The sequence below is a fragment of the Stylophora pistillata genome, chromosome 5 (genome assembly GCF_964205215.1).
Source record: "Stylophora pistillata chromosome 5, jaStyPist1.2, whole genome shotgun sequence".
NCBI classification, from domain to species: domain Eukaryota; kingdom Metazoa; phylum Cnidaria; class Anthozoa; order Scleractinia; family Pocilloporidae; genus Stylophora; species Stylophora pistillata.
Window position 1 is genome coordinate 28,682,273 of NC_142523.1, and position 22,134 is coordinate 28,704,406.

At 38.1% G+C, this 22,134-nt stretch overlaps 2 protein-coding genes and 1 long non-coding RNA gene across 10 annotated transcripts; 1 reads left to right on the forward strand and 2 right to left on the reverse strand.

The window, feature by feature from the left end:
* Nucleotides 1-567: 567 nt before the first annotated feature.
* On the reverse strand, nt 568-9,049 carry LOC148731280 (target of rapamycin complex 2 subunit MAPKAP1-like). Of its 4 annotated transcripts, XM_088760392.1 has the most exons (9): nt 8,139-9,049; nt 7,161-7,220; nt 6,175-6,236; nt 5,443-5,550; nt 4,963-5,036; nt 4,282-4,336; nt 3,789-3,868; nt 1,637-1,781; nt 568-769 (listed from the first exon to the last, which is right to left on the reverse strand). In XM_088760392.1, the coding sequence occupies exons 4-9, from the start codon at nt 5,477-5,479 to the stop codon at nt 696-698; spliced, it is 465 nt and encodes a 154-aa protein (XP_088616518.1). In that variant the 5' UTR covers nt 5,480-5,550; nt 6,175-6,236; nt 7,161-7,220; nt 8,139-9,049; the 3' UTR covers nt 568-695. The 4 variants fall into 4 exon arrangements, with proteins under 4 accessions (XP_088616518.1, XP_088616519.1, XP_088616520.1 ...); XM_088760393.1 differs by lacking the exon at nt 7,161-7,220; XM_088760394.1 differs by lacking the exons at nt 6,175-6,236; nt 8,139-9,049 and having other exon boundaries at nt 5,443-5,545; nt 7,161-7,198.
* Nucleotides 9,050-9,525: 476 nt separating this feature from the next.
* LOC148731281 (uncharacterized) lies at nt 9,526-13,769 on the reverse strand. Of its 3 annotated transcripts, none has more exons than XR_016001362.1 (3): nt 13,557-13,769; nt 12,152-12,258; nt 9,526-9,557 (listed from the first exon to the last, which is right to left on the reverse strand). It is a non-coding gene; the product is annotated as an uncharacterized LOC148731281 (long non-coding RNA). The 3 variants fall into 3 exon arrangements; XR_016001363.1 differs by lacking the exon at nt 9,526-9,557 and adding an exon at nt 10,012-10,899; XR_016001361.1 differs by lacking the exons at nt 9,526-9,557; nt 13,557-13,769 and adding exons at nt 10,012-10,899; nt 13,081-13,550.
* A 32-nt stretch (nt 13,770-13,801) lies between these two features.
* LOC148731282 (methylglutaconyl-CoA hydratase, mitochondrial-like) lies at nt 13,802-20,339 on the forward strand. 3 transcript variants are annotated; one of them, XR_016001319.1, is made up of 5 exons: nt 13,802-14,133; nt 15,913-16,170; nt 17,208-17,446; nt 17,586-18,471; nt 18,760-20,339. XR_016001319.1 is itself a non-coding variant. In XM_088760361.1 (5 exons), the coding sequence occupies exons 1-5, from the start codon at nt 14,115-14,117 to the stop codon at nt 18,835-18,837; spliced, it is 621 nt and encodes a 206-aa protein (XP_088616487.1). In that variant the 5' UTR covers nt 13,810-14,114; the 3' UTR covers nt 18,838-20,339. The 3 variants fall into 3 exon arrangements, 2 of the variants coding, with proteins under 2 accessions (XP_088616487.1, XP_088616486.1); XM_088760361.1 differs by having other exon boundaries at nt 13,810-14,133; nt 15,934-16,170; nt 18,424-18,471; XM_088760360.1 differs by having other exon boundaries at nt 13,811-14,133; nt 18,424-18,471.
* The last annotated feature ends 1,795 nt before the right edge of the window (nt 20,340-22,134 follow it).

Sequence of the window (22,134 nt, forward strand, 5' to 3'; positions counted from 1 at the left end):
CCATTCTTTGGCCCGGTAAATATTTTATGTGGTAACGGGTTAAGTCGCCCGATAGCCATTTCTACTGTTTTTCTTTTAATTTTTCGGGTAACATGACTCAAATTTCGGGCGACATGACTCAGGCCTTGAACAAGAGGCCATTGTTATCATGGCAACAAGAGTGCTGCAACCTTAAACATGGGTATTTCTGTGCATCCCCCCGAGTGCCTAACTGCATGCAAAATTAGAAGGGGTGTTGAAAATTTTCATTTCCTAAGATGTTTGACTCTTGGAGAGACTTGTTCTTGACTACTGTCATTTATTTAAACTTGAGGAGAATTTCTAAAATTAAATACCGTACTTCCTCGAAAAATGTTGGGTAAAAGAGGGGGCATTTATTGTAGGAAGGGTGCCTAATCAAGGGGGGCACTTGTTATTCTCCTGTAATGACTCTGCTGTAGGTTTAAAATGATCTAAAGTGGCAATAGAAACAGGTTTTTCTTGTATCCCTACGATTTAGGTGAGTTAAGGACAAGGGAGATTGCTTTATGAACTATGTGGCTTGGGGGTGGGGGGGGGGTGGGTGGGTGCTCATTGGAGTGTGGGCACTTATTTGAGGAAATCCAGTATAATTTTTATTAATCAATCATTTAATAGTGTGAGTAAGCTTCAGTAGTTCTTGTTACAATGGCTATGATCTTTAAGATCTTCTTTTGTCAGATTTTCTTTCTTTTGAAGACAAGTATTCTGATCTTTTCCCACTCATGTTGGCCTTGATAATGTGATTGACCTGTTACATGAGAAAGTGAAAGTGAAAGTGAATGATTCGATACCTTAATAGCAGCATAGGCTGAATTGCTAAGGTGTACAGTGTTACTAAGGTTGAGATCGGACGTCAGCATTATCAGGCGCCTCTGGCAGCCGCTTTAGTCCATGTAACGACCTCACCTTTTTCCCCCACACATCCCACCCCAGGGGAGGACATCCATCACACAGTAATCTCGTGTGTGGGAAATTAACGTCTCCTACCCCTAACCCTGCAGGAGACGGGACCTCCATTTATTCGTCCTTATCCGAGAAGACTAGAATATCTAACCATTTCACTGATGTTATAGAAAGGTAGCAAATTCTCCTCAGTTATTTTAAGACCATGAGTATTGGTCCGGCCGGGGCTCGAACCCTCGACCTCCCGCACAACACAATCCGGCGCTCTAACCAATTGAGCTAACCAGGAGGCGGTTAGCTCACTATTTCTCCTGGCAAAACAAACAAACAAACAAACAAATATAAACAACAACAACAAAATTAATGCTGAAAAAACACTTTTTGTACATCAGGGAAAATTGTTGCCCAATCATTGAACCCTTCGATGCCTTAGGCTGACTAAAATATAATTTCTCCCTACAATATCAACCCTGAATCAAACAGTAAGGTAATGAGAATAAAGGAAATGATCACCAACAATACAGAAGCTCTTGATTGTTAATATGGAGAATATGCATACTGATGTCTACCAAAAAAAAAAATTATGGTAGGCTAGCAAATAATAATCAACTTACTACCAAAAATTGACTGTCTCAAATGCTCTTTGGTGTGAAGAATGCTGTTTGTTGTGATAAATTACTGTATGCAAAGGAAAAGACAGAAAATTTCTCACCTGCATCATCAGCATCAGTTTCAAAGTCGTAGTGTTTAAACTCATGTGCATTTTGACTGAAGTAAACTATTCTGAACACAGATTTTCCATTGTTCTTCACTTCATTTAGGTCACAAGCAACCACATTTTCCATATCTATTGAAGTCTTAACAAAAAGGGATTTTACAAGTTAGTATTAAAAGGAAGAGGTAACAGGACAAATCAGATAAGAAAAAGTTAACATTGTACTGAGGGGGACATTGGGGTTTCCAGTGTTGGGGTGCCGACTCTTTTTTTTTTTAATGGAGTATTGTGGTGTAGAACAACTTGCATTCTGGTTTTGCAGTGATCTCAAAATTTACGGTATATGATGTTTGTAATTTCAAATCAACAGTTTTTGGTGAAATAAACCATTCCCAGTGTTTCAGTTTATTCTTTTGAACAAAATATGCGATACATTTGAGTTAAACTTTAATTAACATTAGCCAACTAGCCCCAGGCCACGTTTGTTAATATTTCACTTGACTTATGGACCTCTACAACACGCACTATCAGCCAGCCAAAGACCGGCACCTGGTAAAGATGAGTGAAACCAGACCAGATAAATCCTGAGGCTTAAACTATATCATGGTGTCGGTGTGTGTTGATAATATTTCTTGCAGTGATGCGGTGTTTATTCTATTTTGTTTGCAATGTTGTGGTATTCAGAACACTCCATGTTCCCCTCTGTACTTGAGGCAACAGCTCATGCAGCTAGAGTTTATCTTGGTAGCATGAATTGACTTTTATTTCCCCCCCCCATCCCCTCCTTAGATTGGGATGCCAGTACACCACAAGGTTTCAAGGTTTCCCTGCAGCATTTGATCTGAGGCTCACACTCTATTCTCATTACTTGTCTGTGTTGGTCACTCATGGGTGAGGTAGAAAGGGTAGTTAAGGACCTGTCTACCTGTGGGGTGAGGCAGAAAGGGTAGCTAAGGACCTGTCTACTTGTGGGGTGAGGCAGAAAGGGTAGCTAAGGACCTGTCTACCTGTGGGGTGAGGAAGAAAGGGTAGCTAAGAACCTGTCTACCTGTGGGGTGAGGCAGAAAGGGTAGCTAAGGACCTGTCTACCTGTGGGGTGAGGCAGAAAGGGTAGCTAAGGACCTGTCTAACTGTGGGGCGAGGCAGAAAGGGTAGCTAAGGACCTCTCTAACTGTGGGGTGAGGCAGAAAGGGTAGCTAAGGACCTGTCTACCTGTGGGGTGAGGCAGAAAGGGTAGCTAAGGACCTGTCTACCTGTGGGGTGAGGCAGAAAGGGTAGCTCAGGACCTGTCTAACTGGCAAAATGCAGTCAAGTGGAAACCTGCATATTTTTTTGTTTTGCAGCCATGACCAAAATATTTGATCAGCAGGGATTTGCTAAAGCAAAGGCATAGAAAAAACCAGGAAAGATTTATTACTCGACGTTTCGGGGTCATCGTGACTCCATTATCAAGAGACTAGTTTAAAAAAACATGCAAATAAGGAAAGGTACAAGAATAGCATAAATTAGACTGAACGGCTTAAACAAACACCTTGGCGCGGATGGAATCCGTTTGCACGTTCAGTGTTGGCTTACGCATGCGAATATACAAGCTCGAAGTTAAGCGTGACTGTCCAACCAGTGTTCGTTAGCCCTAAGCTCGATCAACAGCTTAAGCAACACGAAATTAAGCCCCCTATTGTTAACCAACAATGTATCGTTTATGAATTTAAATGTAACCTGTGTGATGCAGGGTATGTGGGCTATACTCGTGGTCACTTACACGAGCGCGTAGAAGGGCACAAAAGGAAATCATCTTCTATCTACAAACACTACCACCTCCAGCACAATAGTGAAATGCCTGAACGCTTGATCGAGCAATTCAACGTCATCACGAAATGTAACGGCAAATTTGATTGCCTTGTTAATGAAATGTTGTATATTCGCATGCGTAAGCCAACACTGAACGTGCAAACGGATTCCATCCGCGCCAAGGTGTTTGTTTAAGCCGTTCAGTCTAATTTATGCTATTCTTGTACCTTTCCTTATTTGCATGTTTTTTTAAACTAGTCTCTTGATAATGGAGTCACGATGACCCCGAAACGTCGAGTAATAGACCAAAATATTCTCTCCAAATTTGAACAGATGTACTGTCAGTGATAATACTTACAAATTTTTGTTTTCCCCAAAACTTTTTTGCTGACTTGGGTTGAAGTACTGGGTCAATTTCTATCTTCTCAAGAGAAACTCCTGGAGGGCAACAGAGAAAGTGATCAATAAAGAAGTTAAATGAAATACAAAAGGAAAAAAAAATGGAATAAAACAAGAAAAAATGAGATGAGGTGGTACCGGTGGGGAGAGCATTCCTCCCACTCTGTAGAGAGGGGAGGGGGAGTGTAACATTCAATACTTGTTTAAATATGTTTGAGTTTAGAAAAGGTTTAGAACTGAGATACACTGAGGAGGGGCTTGGAAATTAAGCAGACTTTGAACTTGACATGATTTGCAATATTTGCTGCTGAGATTGCATTTCTTGTGTCAATTTCACATGCTATTGAATATTGATTGAATTCTCTTGACCAATCAGATTTTTTATAGTAAGATGTATTGGCTGAAAGTCAGTGATGAAAGGTCAACAAAGTAAATATCTGTGAATGACTTACCGAGCTGTATCTCTGTCACAGTCCTCAGCTTTTGCAGCATGCTGACCCTGTATGACTGAGGAGTAAATAATATTTTTTTTTTCTCTAAACAAGAGTGCATGTTAAGCAACAAACCAAGACAACATCTGCAATAATAGAAATATTGGGCAGTCAGAAGGGCAATGCAAAGGAAAACATTAAAAAAAAAAAATTATACTTTTATTCAGAATTTTTCCATTATGGTTGTAATGGTGCCACATCTTAACTTCAGCATAATCTAATTTATGTGAGCAGCATTGAGTCCCAAATGAAAACTTAAAGAATTTGCCCTCAAGGTTGTTCATGCACACTGAGACCAAGAAAAACAAAGTTTTTAGATGTAATTGCAGAGCTATTGTCCTGCCCATCAGATTATTTTGTTTTGCCATAACTATGTCCTCACTGCCATAACTGTTGTGGTTTGCTTAAACCTTTGACCCTAACAGTGACCAGCATCAAATTTCTCCTTAAATAATTATCACCCCTGAATCACACAGTGAGGTCAGGAGAATAAAGCAAATGATCACCAACTAAATAAACTCTGATTGTTTGACAAATTCTCTTTGTCAGCACTTTAGGAAATGTAGAGAGAACAGTATGGAGAATATGCATACTGATGTTAGGGTGTAAAGAGTAAAGGTCCCTATTAGGTGTTACACTTACCATGTATGCATAGTAAGTGTAAGCTTGGAACCGAATATTAGGCTCTTCCCTTTCTTCATCATGATTCCGTTTTCCTACAATTATATCAACAAAAAAGCCAAATTGCAAGTCAATCTCCAATCAACATAATTGTATTTTTTATTTCAGACCCAATCATTTGATCCAACTTGGCTATATTATTTAGTATTATTTTCACAATTTAATGTCAAAATAGGAATACTGTCTGTTTTATTTCATATTTATCTTTTTGGTCCAGTCTCCCAGTTTGTTCAGAAGTGTTGGTATTAAACGAAAAAAACAGTGTGACTCAGAAGCCTAAAAAAAGAGCAATTTGCAAACTGATTACACTCAGTCTGCTGTGAGCCAAGCAGACTGCAAGAACCAACAGTGATGCCAAAATGGATGTACAAAAAGAAGTTACTGCGAAAAGACAACACTTATAAACTTAAGTGTAAAGTGGGCTAATTAAAATCTACTTACGGCCAAGTCTGATGAGACAGAATTCCATTGTTCCCATGCTTTCTAGGGTTGCATTGAGACTAATGGGAACCCCTGGCTCTGACTGTTTTTCCAAGACATATGCCTTGGCTATGTTGAGTTAAAAAAGAAAGGATATTAAAGAACTCAGAATCAAACAACACTTATTGTAAAGAATCTGCCAAAAAGAGCAGTGAATCTTCTTGAAGTTTGTTTCTCTATACAAGGTATTTAATGCTTCACTCTGTCACTAAGCCACAGAAACTCCATAGTGAGCAAGGCCCATTATGAAGTAGTTTTGGTTTTCAATTAATTTTAATACTTGTAGTGCATGGTGGGAATTAAATAACAAAATAAAGGAACTATAATTATAACAATGGCATTTTAGCAGTGGTTATTCAATGTGGTGGCTTTCTTGTCCACTGTTTCCTGGTCAAATTGGAATTTTGTAATGTTGGTTTTTGTGGAAGGGAGGAAAACTGGAGGATCTGGAGAAAAATCACTGAACCAAGGATGAGAACCAACAACAAACTGAACCCACATGTGATGCCAGCTCTTGGAATTAAACCCAGGCAACAGCGGTGGGAGGCCAGGACTCTCCCTACTGTGCAATTCCCAGCATTCCCATGAGACTTTCAGCATGAAATTGACTTGGGAAACCTTAAGCACTACATATTTCTGAAATATTTTATTATTGAGAAAATGTTTTTGATTCTTAAAAATATTTGAGCTTACACTGTTACTATGATCCCTGATGAAGGTTTGTGAGGCGTTGGTTTAGTAGGACTGGCATCTTTCTAGAAATCGTAATGATCAGCAAGGAGTTAGAGAACAACATAATATTTATTTTAGACTTCATAGTTATAAGGTACTTGGTGTGTTTAGAAGCAGTGAAGCAGCAAGGTAAATATTATAATTATCTACCACCAGCCACCGACATTGAGGTAAGTGGTTGTTTTAGTATAAAGTAAAACAACTAATTTAAAAGATAATACAGTTCAAAAAGATGATTTTACATGTTGCTCTGTCATTTATTCTTGCAATGATTACAACATTTTCTGGTGTAAATCCTGCCTGAGTTGCTAAGTGAATAACAAAGGAAATCTGGAGTTTGAGTTGCCAATCAGAGTGCACCTTAAACACTATCCACTGTTTTAGTGTAAATAATAATAATAATAATAATAATAATAATAATACACACTATTGAGCTGAAACATGTATTGCAGAGATTACCCTCCTGTCCATCAGTTTACTTCTTGAAAAGGGGACTGGGGGGACAAGTGGACTAACCATATCAATCTTGGAGGGGGGGGGAGATGATAGGGGGAGGGGATAGAGGGGGAAAATGGGAGGGCAAGGTGGGGACTGATAATCCCAAGGGGAGAGGGAGAAGGGGGGATGGGAAAGAGGATAGAGGGGGAAGGCCAGAACAAAACCCTTAGAGGGGTGGGAAAAGGAGAGAAAGGGAAAGACAATCCTAAGCCTCTGGGTTTTGGCAATTAAGGTACAGTGTATATATGCTAAGCTGGGAACAATCATGTGGGCATGGTGTTTTTCAACATCTAATCAGCAAAACCAAGAGCAAAGGGGAAAGTTCATGGTTCGTGATAAAAGGAAAGGGAGGAAAGCTACCAAAATATAACACTTGTTTAGTAGTAGTAGTAAAAAAAACACAATTGGCTCAATTCTTCTAAAGAAAATGTCAATTTTTCCTAAGTTACCTGAACCAAAGCCAGACAATTGAAAAAAAAAAATTGTAATTGTCTCCCTGTTCTCAAGCGCTACAATACAAAGAAAATTGGAGAGAAATATTGATACACAAACACCTAAGAATAATTAAGAGGCTGAGAAACTTGATACTTTATCAAAGAAGCAAATTAAAATGACTGGTGCAGATTCATGACTATATATCATGATACTGTACATGAATCTTATTCGTATTCTAGACATGTACACCTTATTCCATGGTTTCACATAATTATAATACTTGCAGATAGTTTTCAGGTTGTGTAGTGGTGTTCAGAGTCCCCAAGTGGCAAGGAAAAACACAAACAATAAGCAAAATGTCTACTTGTATCATTTGTGAAGCTTGATTGAGTGATCGAGGTACCAGAATCTCTTACTCCACTGCTAAATTTCATTTTTGAGTTTTTTTGGCTTCTCAAGTTTTCAGATACATCCTATTAAAATAGTCTTTCTGAAAATGATATCAATCAAATGTGGCCTGTGTGAAAGATGAAAAACATAAGAAAAGCCATTGCTGGAAATGAGCCAATAATACCATAATCTACAAGTATGGTAAGTGTACACCTCAGCTTAATATTAAAAGGGAGCTAAAAATGTAATAAAATTAAATAATGAATGAATGAATGAATTTCTTATTTACATTGCGCCCTTTCTATACAATATTCAAAGGCGCAGTACCCCCCATCAATTTGATAGACATTACCTAATCAATAGAGTGTTTCTGTCAAGGAACTACCGGCTGATAGTTGCCCCACAGAAATTTGATGTTTTTAAAACAAATATGCTAGTTTTAAGAACATCAAATTTCCAAGGGGCAAGTATCAGACTGATAGTTCCGAGACATAAACACTCTATTGTTTTTATTGTTCACCAATAAATTTTCTTACGCACCTACAGCTTGTCACAAATGTCAATAATTCGCAACTGTACTTTGGCTAAATAATACGTTATACCTGTCAGAATTGAAAAGTCACCGTTTCTCCGATCTTCCTAACTTCGCGGACGTCAAAGTATTCAAAACTTTTCACAGATGAGTACTATCGATCCAGGTATTTTCTGCGGATGGGCACTATCCAGCCGGGTATTTTCCGTGGGCGGGCACTATGGGCTGATAGTGTCTCTCCACGGATGAACACTTAAGTGCGTCACATGATTGATTTAAACAAATAAGAACCGGAGAAAATTTAGTGGTGAACTATAAACAAAGATAGACCACAACACTGGGCACTACGTGCCCTACTCTTTTCAAACAGTGTTTGGGTAATCTTTAACGTCGTACAAATTTTTTATCATATACAAGGACTTGTGAGACGGGACCTCCATTTATCGTCCCTATCCGAGAAGACTAGAAAGTCTAACCATTTGCAGATATTATTACTAAGGCAGCACTTTCTTCTCAGTTATTTTAAGACCCTGAGTGTTGGTCTAGCCGGATTTGAACTCACGACCTCCCGCACAACAGTCCAGCGCTCTACCAATTGAGCCAACCGAGAGGCAGTTAATAATTTAATATAACATTTTTAATAAAACAATTATTCTACTCACACTTGTTGGATATGAGATGATTATAGCCAATGAGGTGCTACGCGCCTCATTGGCTATCTATCATCTCAAATCCAACGCACGCTTTTGGAATAATTGTTAATCAATCTTTAATTCTGCTATGAACCCATCAACTCCCATGAGTGACCAAGACAGAATTTCTCCTTAAAATATCAATACAATATCAAGCAGGCAAGTGTTGAGAATAAACTTAAGAAAAATATGCTATCAGTTGATGCAACACCGAGTTCTCCAAACTAACATTACAAGATAATTTGGATATATCAACAAAATTGAAGTGGTAAATTGGCCACCGTAACAATTACAAAAGCTGATGTTTCGAAGATTAGCCGTTCATCGAAGTGAATAGAGGAATTGTGGGTTGTGTGTGCTTTTGAAGGCAGAGAATGGAGCTACGTAATGTAGCTACGTTACGAATGTAGCTCCATTCTCTGCCTTTAAAAGCACACACAACCCACAATTCCTCTATTCGCTCCGACGAAGGGCTAACACTTGAAACTTCAGCTTTTGTAATCGTTACTGTGGCCAATTTACCACTTCAACTTTGTTGATATATCCAAATTATTTCGTTACTCCCACCGACACAGCCCCAAACAGTTTCTTTCGAAACTATCAGCCTTTTAACATTACAAGAATTCTATGGCAGACAGTGAGGAGAATTACTAAATAAATCAGATCTTGGGAGTGAAAGGGTTACAAAAAAGTACAATAATTCTTTTTGTTTTTAGTTAAAAAATTTACCACTAGTTGTGTATGTTTTTTCTTTCTATACCTGAGATTGTGACAATCATTGGCAAGGCTCTTTCCTCCTGCAGAATCAAGCATAAAATAAAATATCAAGTCAGTTCTGGCAATGATCACTCATTTCTTGACTCAGTTCAAACCCCAACTTATCTCAGGTGACACTTAACAGTGAGGACCCATCAGATCATGGCCATAAAATCTTAGTGAACCAGTGAATGTACAGATTCTTTTAACCCACACAAGTGAAAAACATGTAATTTATCCCCATAATATCCATGCATTATTCAACAAACAGTTAAAGAGAATATTGAAACTTATCAGGTAGAGGTTATTATCTTGATCAAACATCAAATTCCCCTAGCCAATTTACAAGGAAATGTGAAGCAGCTAGAGGGGAAAATTAAAAATCCTCAGTTCTTAGGAATTGAAGGGTGAATAAACTAGTTACTTTATAACAAACTGTTAAATACGCGTCAGTCTTCATTGCATAACATAAACTGAGGTTATTGACCATGAATACCTCTGGTAGCATTGTTAAAAATATCTTGAGCTTTTTTGTACTTCCTTGGAAAGCCTAGGGGGGGAGGGGAGGGGAAGACTTCTGTGAGGTATAATCAAACTTATCATTACAAATGTTTGTTAAACTTTTCTGGTAAACTCTTTTTTTTTTTAAATTGCTTCTACGCAGTACTGTAATGGTTTGCTTTTAAAATGAATGGCAAAATTACCATAAGATCAACGGTAGTTCAGAACCAATTTGCCCATTTAAGTCAACTCCGATCCCTTCGCGAAAAAAAAAAGCCACTGACATCCACATCATTTTCCAGAGAAATGGTCATAAGCTTTGTAGTTTTGTTTGGAATTTAAAGTCAACATCAAGTTTGCTCAGAGTGCCACACATCAAATTAACAATGCTTACTAACCTCCCTTGCTCGAGGCCATACTTAGGAATATCGTTCCTCAGTGATTTTTATATGAACCTTGGGCCATATTGCCAATATTCCTCAGTGTGGCCCTCACACTCGGTCAGTTAGAAGTTAATATTTCAAAACAATGTTTTTTCAAGTTCGCAAGGCAACCAGGTGGACAATCAGACATGGTTTGTCTGAGTTACAATTCATAGACCCAACATTTCGACACTCCTGTCTTAAGTGCCTTCCTCAGGGATGATCTAATCTGGTGGTGAGAACCTATCAGTTGTAATTTCCTATACTCTACCACAAATGCAAGAAGCTGCACTAGTTACGAGCAGTGTACATTTAGCTGATAAGCTTCAAGGATTTATGCCTCCAATTTACTCACTGACTTTAATTCTTCAGTAAAAGAAAAATCACTGTTGTATACACCTGCAGTTTTCCTTGCTCCAAACACAATTATTGTGATTGGTTGATTCATAATCACACGACCCTGTATAAATTAAAATGTACACTGCTCATGACAAGGATACAATATCGACAGGATATTGTCAAAAATTGTATCCTGAGCAAGTTACATGTATTAGATGTGATCAATGTCCAGGTTTGCAGTTAATCTAAATGTAGGATAATGATAATTAAAAGTGCTCTTCTTAGCACTTCTCAGCAATTCCAGGCAAAACTAACTTGTTGCTAACTCTCCACTGGTTCTAGTTAGTTAGTTAATAATTTATATAGTTATAGTTATATAGTTTATATCTGACCACTTGCAGCCGAGAGGCTGAATTACGGGTGCAGTGTAAGGTTGAGAACAGACGTCAGCATATCAGGCGCCTCTGGCAGCCGCTTCAGTCTATCGATCTCACCTTCCCACCCATCCCACCCCAGGGGAGGACATCCATCACAAAGTAATCTCCTGTGTGGGAAATTAACGTCTCCTACCCCAACCCTGCAGGAGAAGGGACCTTCATTTATTCATCCCTATCCGAGAAGACTAGAATATCTAGAAAACACTATGGGAGCAGCCCTTGGCTAAAACACTGTAGCTCTTTCCTACTTTATCCAAAAAGATGAAATAAATAAACTGGTTGAGCAGAAGGCCCAGGAAAGTACAGTTCTTTAAAGGTATATCTACAGTGTTTCAGAGAAATAAAGTTGCACTGTCATTAGATTAACACGCATTTTCTGCTTGTTTACTTGTTTGTCCTCTGGATGCATAACAAAGCACTTGACCTGGGGCCCATTTCTTGAAAGTCCTGCAAACTGGTAACTCAACGGGCCCAAAGCTATGTTTTAAAATTAAAATTTGAAGGATAGGAAAGCAGGTTCTAGCTGGCACCCAAACCAGTCCTTTTAGTTTCTCTAGTTGATAGTTTTATTGTATCACTTTCAAAAGTTTTGAAATCTCCATCTTGAATGAAAACAGAACAGTTTTACAGGCCGATAAAGTTACTGGGACTTTGAGAAACAGGCCTGTAGTGTATGTGGTCGATTCTTGTAAGCATGCGCACGTATGTGCATTATTCATTCCATGTACTTTTGAAATAAAAACTGGAAACATGACAAGGCCTCTCAGGTCTGTCAGGAAACAGTTCATTTTGTTTTCCCTGAACTCTCTTTTTCTTCCCCTTGACTTAATTCTTCTTGGGAGACATTGAGACTTGCAGGAAAATGTAAAACACCTTTTCTAACTGACAGTTTCCTTCTGAGCAGACATGAAGCTTAATTAATATATATTTTCAAACCTGTTCTTCGTAATCCTCTCTTCCTGATCATTTTTTCATATACTTGTTTCATCTTTGCATTCATACTGTCTACTTTGACTCTTGAAAAGCCATGCTGGGGTTCATTCCTGAAAAAGCAAATCAGAAGTTAATCATAATAGTTTAATATTTATGTAGTAATTTTCAAAGACTGATTCAGAAGTTAAAGTCTTGTACATAGAATAAGAAAGATGGTAAGTTTTAAGCTGGGTAAAGAAATAGAGTGAGAACCTTTTCATCTTGTCACAAGCATGCGACAAAGGGAAATTCTGAGCAAGTCCCATTAAGAAGTAGTTTTGGTTTTCAATTGACTGAAAATCTTAGAATTACTGGGAATTTCTGGGAAAGGAAGGTTTCAGTTTTGTGAGGACTTGGAATTCTTAGGAATTCCTAGGAATTCTCAAACATTCCTAACTATGCAAATAAGCTCTGGTTTGAAAAGCTTGGAATTACTGGGAACTTCTGGGAACTTCTGGGAAAGGAATGTTCCAGTTTTGTGAGGACTTGGAATTCTTAGGAATTCCTAGAAATTCTCAGCTATGCAAACTACCTTTACGTTAACAAGGGTGGAATTCTTGGGAATTTCTGGGCATTGAATTTGAGGCAAATTAAATAACCCTGACATTCAAATAATTCCAAGAACTTCTAAATACCTTGAATGTGAAGCTTTTAAGATAAGGAGTAATTTTAGAGGCTTAAAAATTGGGTTCAATAAAAGATGTGCTAAACAGAATGTACCAAGAGATGTAAATACATTAACAATTTGTTTATCATGGAATTTATTATTTAAAGTAAGTATTAGTAAATCCTAACATTAACATGCATATTTTCATAAAGCAGCAGTCAATTATATTAAGTACAAATTGTCCATTTAAATCCAATGCACTCATACCACAGATTTGCTTTCTAACCTGAAAGGCTTCTTGGATTCCATAATCATAAAAAGTTTTTATTGCGATGCAAAATGACTCTCATGACCGCAGATGTGCCAAAATCATAAAACATAAACATAATCATAAGCAGGGGTCAATGCTTCAGAATGCGCACATTCGTTTGTGGGCAAGAATTCTAACATACTCTAATCGCTTTCTTCTCTTGTACAAATGTTTCTTCGCTATGAGACGCACTTGACTGTTGGCACCGCTAATTTAAGCTCAGTGGATTAGCGTCAAAGATCTAGACTTAAAGGAATCGAGATGGCCGCGTTGGACGGTGTCGATGAATGCTTGTTATGGTCCAGCTCCGTTGATTTGGGTATTGGTACACTATGATCATCTAGGTAGCTCTTATACTTCATAAGGTGGTATCCATCGGTTATAATAATGTGGGTAAAACACGTTTGTAATCACATTCAAAGAACTTGTGATTGCCTTGTGTTGTTTCTCACCTTTGCCGTGAACACAACTCAAGTCAGGGTTTCGAGTCTTCGTTTCCTCGACAACTTTCGGCCACAAATCGTGCATTTGTAGTACGTTCGATTCTTCTCGATTATTTCTACATTGAGTGAGTTCATATCATTATTTATATCATCTTCAAACCATTGATCTATTAAATGAAACCATCGTCAACAAGCCGAACCATGCGTGTTCTCCTAAGACTGCAATCGGGCAAGCCAGCAGATTCTCTTTACAAGCCAATCGCAATTCCCAAAATATCCACGTGATCATGCCCGTGGGTTGTAGACAAAGAAACCTTCATTTGGCGCTCATCTTTGAATGTACTTTTCATCGGTTGATCGCTCGTGCGTAAGTTATTTCTTTTCTCGACTGTTTTGCAAATACGACATCTCTAAAGATGGGTTTTATCGTTGATCAATGGGAAAACGAGAATAGCGCGAGTGTTGTTAAATTGATGAAAAGCAAGTTGTCAGCGCCGTGAAGCTTAAAGAAGGGACAACAGTTATCGACTGGTCGGTACAAGGGTCGAGCGGCTATTTATAAAGCTAATGATTCTGAAAGTTTGTGGTGAGTACAAACTGCGATATTTGGTACGTGATCAAAACTGAGAATCGAATCGGTCACTTGCATGCCACAGTTTCTTAAGCTTACGCTTTACAATTAAATCTATCAGTGAGCTAAAGGTTTCAGGATTATTTGAGTCGCGTTTTAAGCACGCTGCGAGCCCAGCAGAAAAAGACAATTACAGCTGCTTAGTCTGCAGTTTGGGATAACTTCATTGCAATTAATTATTACAGCTACAACAAGAATTTGATTAAAAAATCAATTATTTAACTGTAATTAAGCCTTTCACCCACAAGAGTGTTGAGTCAAAATTGAGAAGAAATCTCTCAATCTCAACTTGCAGAATCAACAACAACAAACAACAGCATGAACATGCTGCTTGACAGCTTACATTTGAATTTTAACACACAAGACTTTTATCCAAAGAAGTTACAACAACATTAAATTAAGTCAAAGCTGACTGATACTATTTATTGCAATAAAAATAACCCAAGTTATTGCATTTCATGAAAAAGAATCAACAGACTTTATTCACAATTTGTGTCAAACCAAATTTAATAATTCACTTGGACTATTTTAAATGAATAGCTGTAATTGAGGACAATTTTTACGAAGTTTTCAAGAAAAGAAAAAGAAATTTCTTCCTAATATTACTTCATGTTTATGTTAATATATAATAGCAAATTTTTAACCGCCACCCAGTTAGCTCAATGGATAGTGCGCTGGACTGTTGTGCTAAGGTCGAGGGTTCGAGCCCCTGCCAGACCAACACTCAAGGTCTTAAAATAATTGAGAGGAATTTGCTACCTTTCTAGAACATCAAGAAATGGTTAGATATTCTAGTCTTCTCGTGATGTTAATTTCCCACATATGAGATAACTGTACATGATGGATGTCCTATCCCCTGGGTTGGGATGGGTGGGTTTACTGGGCCCGCAGTAATTGGCACAAGCTGTTGCGGTGTCCCTGCTGGTCGGCGAAGCTAATAAACTAAATAATTAACATGTAAACCTGACCTGAACATGTAGGTAAATTTCATTGATAATGCATGTATTTATTTAATATTAGTTGCCTTGAAGTTTTCCTAAAATTTCCAGTAATTCTTAAACACTCCTGAAATTACTAAAAATTCCTAGGAATTTCCAGCAAGTTTTTAGATTCACAGTATTTCAGGGAAGTCATTCAGGTGCTCTTAGTTGGAATTCCTAAGAATTCCTAGAAATTCTCAAGAATTCCTAGGAATTCCAAGTCCTGTTGGCTATAAACAAGGAATTTTTAGGAATTTCTTGGTTTTTTTGGGAATTCCTAGGAATTCCTACCTTTAGTTCGCAAGGGTTAAAATGTGGGTTGTGTGTGCTTTTTAAGGGAGAAAATGGAGCTATGTTATTATTGGGAACATGGCAACGAGAAAAACATGAATAAATTAGTGGAATGAAAAGCGTTCGTTGATCCCTGTGGGATTTAGAAAGAAGTTCCTGGTGATTGTTGCATACTTAGATAGAAGGCAGCTGCAGGTAGGATATCATGGTATCTTCCAAAAGAGATGCCAGGTCATCCCTGGCAACTCAAGTTTGTCAAGTTTTCCTTGCAATTAATTTGTGAGCACTATTTATCCCCGTGATAGAGAAAGACAGTGTTGGATAAGAACACAAGTAGACCAGTGCTTTGTCAACTAGTAGAATTCTAGACCTAAAAAAATCTCATGCTTGTTTTTTTTTTTTGTAGTAGAACCCTTATTACAGTTGGTATTACTCAAGTTTTTCTATCTTTTGTCACTCCCAGGTACATGTATTTTTTGTGCAGGAGCTGATCTCAAAGAGAGAGCCAAAATGGCAGCGCATGAGGTTGGACCATTTGTATCCATGGCTCGGGCAGCAATAATGGAACTACACAACCTACCAATGCCTACAATTGCCGCTTTAGATGGCCACGCCCTCGGTGGTGGCATTGAAATGACCCTGTCATGTGACTTTAGGATTGCTGCAAGTAACGCTAAAGTAGGGCTGACAGAAACTCGTTTGGCTATTATTCCTGGGGCAGGTAGAGTTTTCATAAGATTCTGCTACTTATCCATGGCAGCTAGGAATTTCATTGTTTCTGGATGGAATAGAAGGCCATCACAAACAACCTAACTCCTCTTCCCTTAGGCTATCACAAGCTGCCTCACCCATCCCCCCTCCTTAGCATTTGGTAGGCTTAACTTTTCACAACAATAGGCAATGACAATTCAGAAGAGGTCCTGTCCTACAATTCATTTGATGTTATAGTTCTGAGAATTTGGTGTTGCATCAACTTACTGGTAATTAATCCACCAATGAAGATTTTTATTTATTCTCATCACTTTTCTGTTTGATTTTTAATTGATGGAGAAATGAGGAGAAATTCTTTCTTGGTCACTCGTGGGAGTTAAAGGTTGATGCTTTGACTCCCAAGATCAAATTAGCAATTCTCTCCTCTAACCACACTACATTTCCTTGGAAATCAGAGGGGAGAGTTTGATGTTAGATCATGATCACACCCTCTGGCTGATAAGCCTGTTTTTTCTCATAACCCAGTGCAAGATGATAACATAATTATTGAACTCATGGGAGGAAGTTACACGATGATCACATCTGGGAGTTAGAGGGTTTAAATCCCACTTTTCCAAAACAAACAAAGTGCATCATTCATTAAGACTTGTGTGTAAGTCAGCTATTGGTATTTCAGCCTTGACATCTGAGATGAATGATATCACAGAGCTTTTACAGGGTTGTCATTAGAAGGTGTAATAAATGTATGATATGAACTGAGTAGGCAGCCTGTATGGTTGTGTTGCAAGCGTGATGGTTGCAAAGCAACTGTTTCCTCAAAGAGAGGGGGTTCTGTGGGCATGCTCCCCCTGAAATTTTTGAAATTTTAAACTCTCTGAGACAAGATTTTCAGCATTCTGGAACATAATAAGTAACTCTTTTTTTTCACGTCAGACAATAATTGATGGTAGAATTAGTTCAAAACAATTAATTATTTTCATCTTTGGTCACACTTGACAAAGTTGGTGCAAAATGGTCTGACAGCCTGTGGGTTTCTGTTTTTTTTAGGAGGTACTCAACGTCTACCAAGGTTAATAGGTCTCTCAAAAGCCAAGGAGATGATTTTTACAGGCAAAGTAATCAGTGGTACAGAAGCTGAAGAAATAGGTTTGGCTGATTATGTTGCTGAACAAACTGAAACTGGCGATGCAGCATATCAAAGAGCCCTTGTTTTAGCTGAAGAAATTCTTCCCCAAGGACCTGTTGCTGTGAGGATGGCCAAACTAGCAGTTAACAAGGGAATCCAGGTAAGTCCTTTCTTTTTTAACCTTTTGATCTGCAAGAGTGACTAGTGGCTAATTTCTCCTTTAAATATCACCACTGAATCACACACATTAACCTCTTCACTGCTTGTGTGACCTACTCAGTATGTCACTCAATTTGCAGTTTGTGTGCCTACATGACGTTCTCAACACATCAAAAGTTAGAGAGTAACCATCAAATCTTTGGCACTGGAGAGGTAAATTGAACCAGCCTCTGAAACTGGAAACAAGCTAGAATTCTGGAAAAATGTTATGTCAGTTTATGTTGGCACAGGATTTCTCAGTGGGTTGGCAGTTAACGTTAACAAGGGGTTAAGGTAGCAAGAATGAAGGAAATGATCGTAAACTAAATATTTAGTTCTTGATTGTTAACCAAATTCTCTTTTTCAGTACCTTAGATAATGTATAGAGGACAGTATGGAGAATATGTGGACTGATCATGCTAGGGTTAAAAGGGTTACAACTGATGATCAATGAGTAGTTACATGGTTTCCCTTATTTGATTCTCTTCTTTCATTTTTTTTAAATTCTCAAATCTCATGATCACATCTGAGGTTTCTAAATACATAGACAAGTCTGACAAGTAAAAAGATAAGGAAAAATAAAATTTATTCAAAGTAACCAGCATTTTTTGTATCATCATGACACCCTTTGCAAGGTAATTAAGTTGAACCCCTTAATCATTCAGTTAACAGTGACTAGAAGCTATTTTCTCGTTACAATATTAGTGCTGAATCAAATACCAAGGTCACGAGAATAAAAGAATTGATCACAAACTAGAGGAGCTCTTGACTGTTAAGCAAATCCTCCTTGATGGTAGTATAAGAAATGTGTAGAGAACAGTATGGAAAATATGCACGCTGATGTTAAACCATGGAATGCATTCAATACAGCAAGGTTTTGTTATAATGAAATGGTTTTGCTCCCAGAATATGTGATTTGTGTCTTCTTTCTTTCTGCAGGTTGACCTCATGTCAGCCATGTCATTTGAAGAAGGTTGTTATGCTCAGGTATGGGTGCAAATATTTTTTTACTGCAGTAATGTCGCAATCTAATTGGCTAATTTTCCATTGTTGATAAGAGAGTACACACAATGCTACTCATGTCAATGTGTCATATTCCAACATGCCATGCACTGAAAGACTTGTTTTATTTGACATTGATATTGTGGTGAAAAACACAGTGGTTTGGGTGGTCTGTACTGTTATTGTCAAACAAAACAATGTTTTGGTATTTAAATTGAAATTATGTAAAACAATGTTTACATGAGTCAAAAGTTGTGAATTTTCTTCCATCAGGTTATACCCACCAAAGACAGACTTGAGGGTCTTAAAGCATTCAAAGAGAAAAGAACACCACAATACACAGGGGAGTGAAGAGAATAACATGACAGAAAAGCATGGACACGATGAAGTAAATGTGCAACTGGAAAATAGAACAAAGACTCTGGTGAACTGTTTGACTCCCTAAGAGTGACCGGCATCTAATTTCTCCTTACAATATCACCCCTGAATCAAAAATTAAGGTTAGGAGAATAAAGGAAATGATCTCCAACTAAACAAGCTGTTGATTGTTAAACAAATTCTCCTTGTCAGCACCTTAAGAAATACATAGAAAACTGTATGGAGAATATGTATCGAATATATACATCGATGCAGAGGGAGAATCTGAAGTGAACGAAGGAGCCTCTGAAAGGGGAGCAAAATGGAAGCTCACCAAACTTGATCTGAGAGGAAATCAGATCACCGATGCCGGTGTTGTCAGTCTTGGCCAAGCATTACAGGCACCAACATGTAAACTCACCAGACTTTATCTGAATGGGAATCGTATCACCGATGCCGGTGTTGTCAGTCTATGTCAAGCATTACAGACACCAACATGTAAACTCACCACACTTGATCTGACTGTAAATCAGATCACCGATGCCGGTGTTTTCAGTCTAGGTCAAGCATTACAGACACCAACATGTAAACTCACCACACTTGATCTGCGTTTTAATCAGATCACCGATGCCGGTGTTGTCAGTCTATGTCAAGCATTACAGACACCAACATGTAAACTCACCACAGTTGAACTGGGTGGCAATCAGATCACCGATGCCGGTGTTGTCAGTCTATGCCAAGCATTACAGATACCAACATGTAAACTCACCACACCTGATCTGGGTTCTAATCAGATCACCGATGCCGGTGTTGTCAGTCTATGTCAAGTATTACAGACACCAACATGTAAACTCACCAACACTTGATCTGAGTGGAAATCAGATCACCGATGCCAGTAAACAGCATCTGATAAAATTTTGGGAAGGAATACCGCTTTTTGAGCTTTATTTTTGAAATGATTTAGGACTGGGCATTTTAAGAGTAGTATAAGGGCTTTTGGACAAACTACGCGAAAGTTTAAAGATAATGGGAAAACGTAGACAATACAAAGGGTAGTTTTAAAACACCGCTTTACTTTTTTGTCGTTCTTCGAATGAATTCCATTCATTACCAAATCTTTTTTCAGTCACTGAATCCTTAGCATAAGATATTTTTATGAAAAAGCCGTTTTGGATACTATTGAAAAGGGGTTTCATATTTTTTCCTGCTATAAGATGATGTTGGAATGAATTCACCTATTTGACTTGTTATTCCTTGTTCAATCAGTAAATCCCTGTCTTAGGGGTACATTGATATCAAATTTTAAGAGTGGTAAAATATTTCCCCATATTGACAACAGATAATAATGATGTTCGGACCTGGCTAGGCAGGACTTGTCAAAGATTGACGTTTTCCTATCTAACGGCTTCGTGTTTAGCCCTATTTTACTATTAAAAAGAGGATTGTGATTTAGTTGTTTTAGATGTTATTTCATATTGAGTATTCGTTATCTTTGAGTGTTTGCATGTTTGTTGCAATTTTAATGCCTGTAGTGCGCATGTCTCAGTCATTAAACCGCGAATAAGCGTTAGGTGAGGATGCCAAAAAGTTTACCCGCTCCATTTCTCAAACAACACGCGCATCTCTTTAATCAACGGAGTAAATACAGTCATTCGTATCAATTAACCATGATAGCGCCGTCACTTTTATTTCTTTTCTTTGTTTGTTCTCGCCTCCCAAATGACTACAGCTTTATCTACACATCCGTTCCCTTCTCCATTGTCATCGTCTTTCTTTTCGTCATCGCTATCGTTAAAGCCATCGTAATCATTATCATTATTATTAAACTTACCATAAACACGCAGTGTTGCAGAGGAACTAGTAGTATTTGCTTTGTTTTTCGCTTCGCACCTGTAAGTGCCTTTCATCTTCTTTGTGACACTTGGCAACTCTAGCAACGATTCTCCATAGTGATCGGTTCGATTGATGTCAGATGGGAGGTCACTATTATTAAAAACCCAGACTATGGTTGGTTTTGGCACACCTGAGGCTCAGCAACTGAGGTTGACTGGATACCCTTTGGTTACAGACTGGGTTATCGGAGGCTTAGTGATCTGGGGAGAAACTTGAAGTAAACAGACCAACGGATTCAAGAAAGGTTCACATTGACCATTTCAACCCTTTCGGCTTAACTCTAAATAAAATTGCAAAAACAAACAAACAAACAAACCACGCAATAAGTAAGCCTATCTTTTTTCTAAGTTTTACTTCCCGTAACATGAGTACACGCACCAAAATGCTGAAAGGGACCTCATGAAGCATTTGTCATAATGTAATAGTGGGTTTTTTATTTTTTAAATTTATTTGTAGCTTTAGTCGTAGTTTAGCTTCCGAGAGTACTAGCGGGGTATCTGTAGGTCAGAATTAACTGTATATGATCAGGAACCCTTCAACAGAGAAACGAACTAATGCTGGCAAAATGAAACTTAGTAAACATGGGAGTTCTTTTCAAATCTCAGTCTAACTTCGGTCACGTGACCCTCCCAGGCACGCCGGATTGACGTATTTCAAGGGAAAGTTCTTCATCAAAAAAGAGAAACATCACACACTTCTATTTCTGTAATCGCTTAGATCATCAATTGTTTGAGTTGGAAAAAGTTTTGAAATAAATCAAAACATGGCCGTTGGTCGCTTATTCCCGCTATTTTTGGAGTATTCTCTGTTATTTCGCAAAATGGTGAAAATTGCTAAGCTTGATATCGATAGCTCAAATATAAAAACAGGACAATCATACATTTTTTTTATGTTCACACATAAAGATTTAGGTTTCTAATATTAACTATAGCGAAATATTTTTGTCGGCTTGAGATTTTGGATACTGATACCCACATCATGAATTCACTGCATTTTTGCACAGATTTTTGTGCATTTTTTACCAAAAACTTAAAACTTGTTTAGCTGTTTTGAAAATAAGTATCTGGATAAGCCGTTTGGTCTCGATTGTAGGTTCATTGTGGGCAACAAGTGAGCAAAATTTGAGCGAAATCGGTGCGGGGTCGTGCAGACTCGTCTGCATGGTTGTCAGGTGGACACGCTTTAAAACTTTCTTTTTCGAGCTCAACAATAGGAGTTGGTGTAGGTGTCTGATTGATTGATTCCCCTTGGATGGAATATAATTACCGCTGAAGAGAAAAACACCATTGATGTTTTGACAATTCTTCTTTGTAGATGACGTCATCCCTAGGAAAGCTAAGCAAGGATACGGCAATGTATCAATTTAAAGGAATTTTGCGATCAATAAAAAGCCATAAC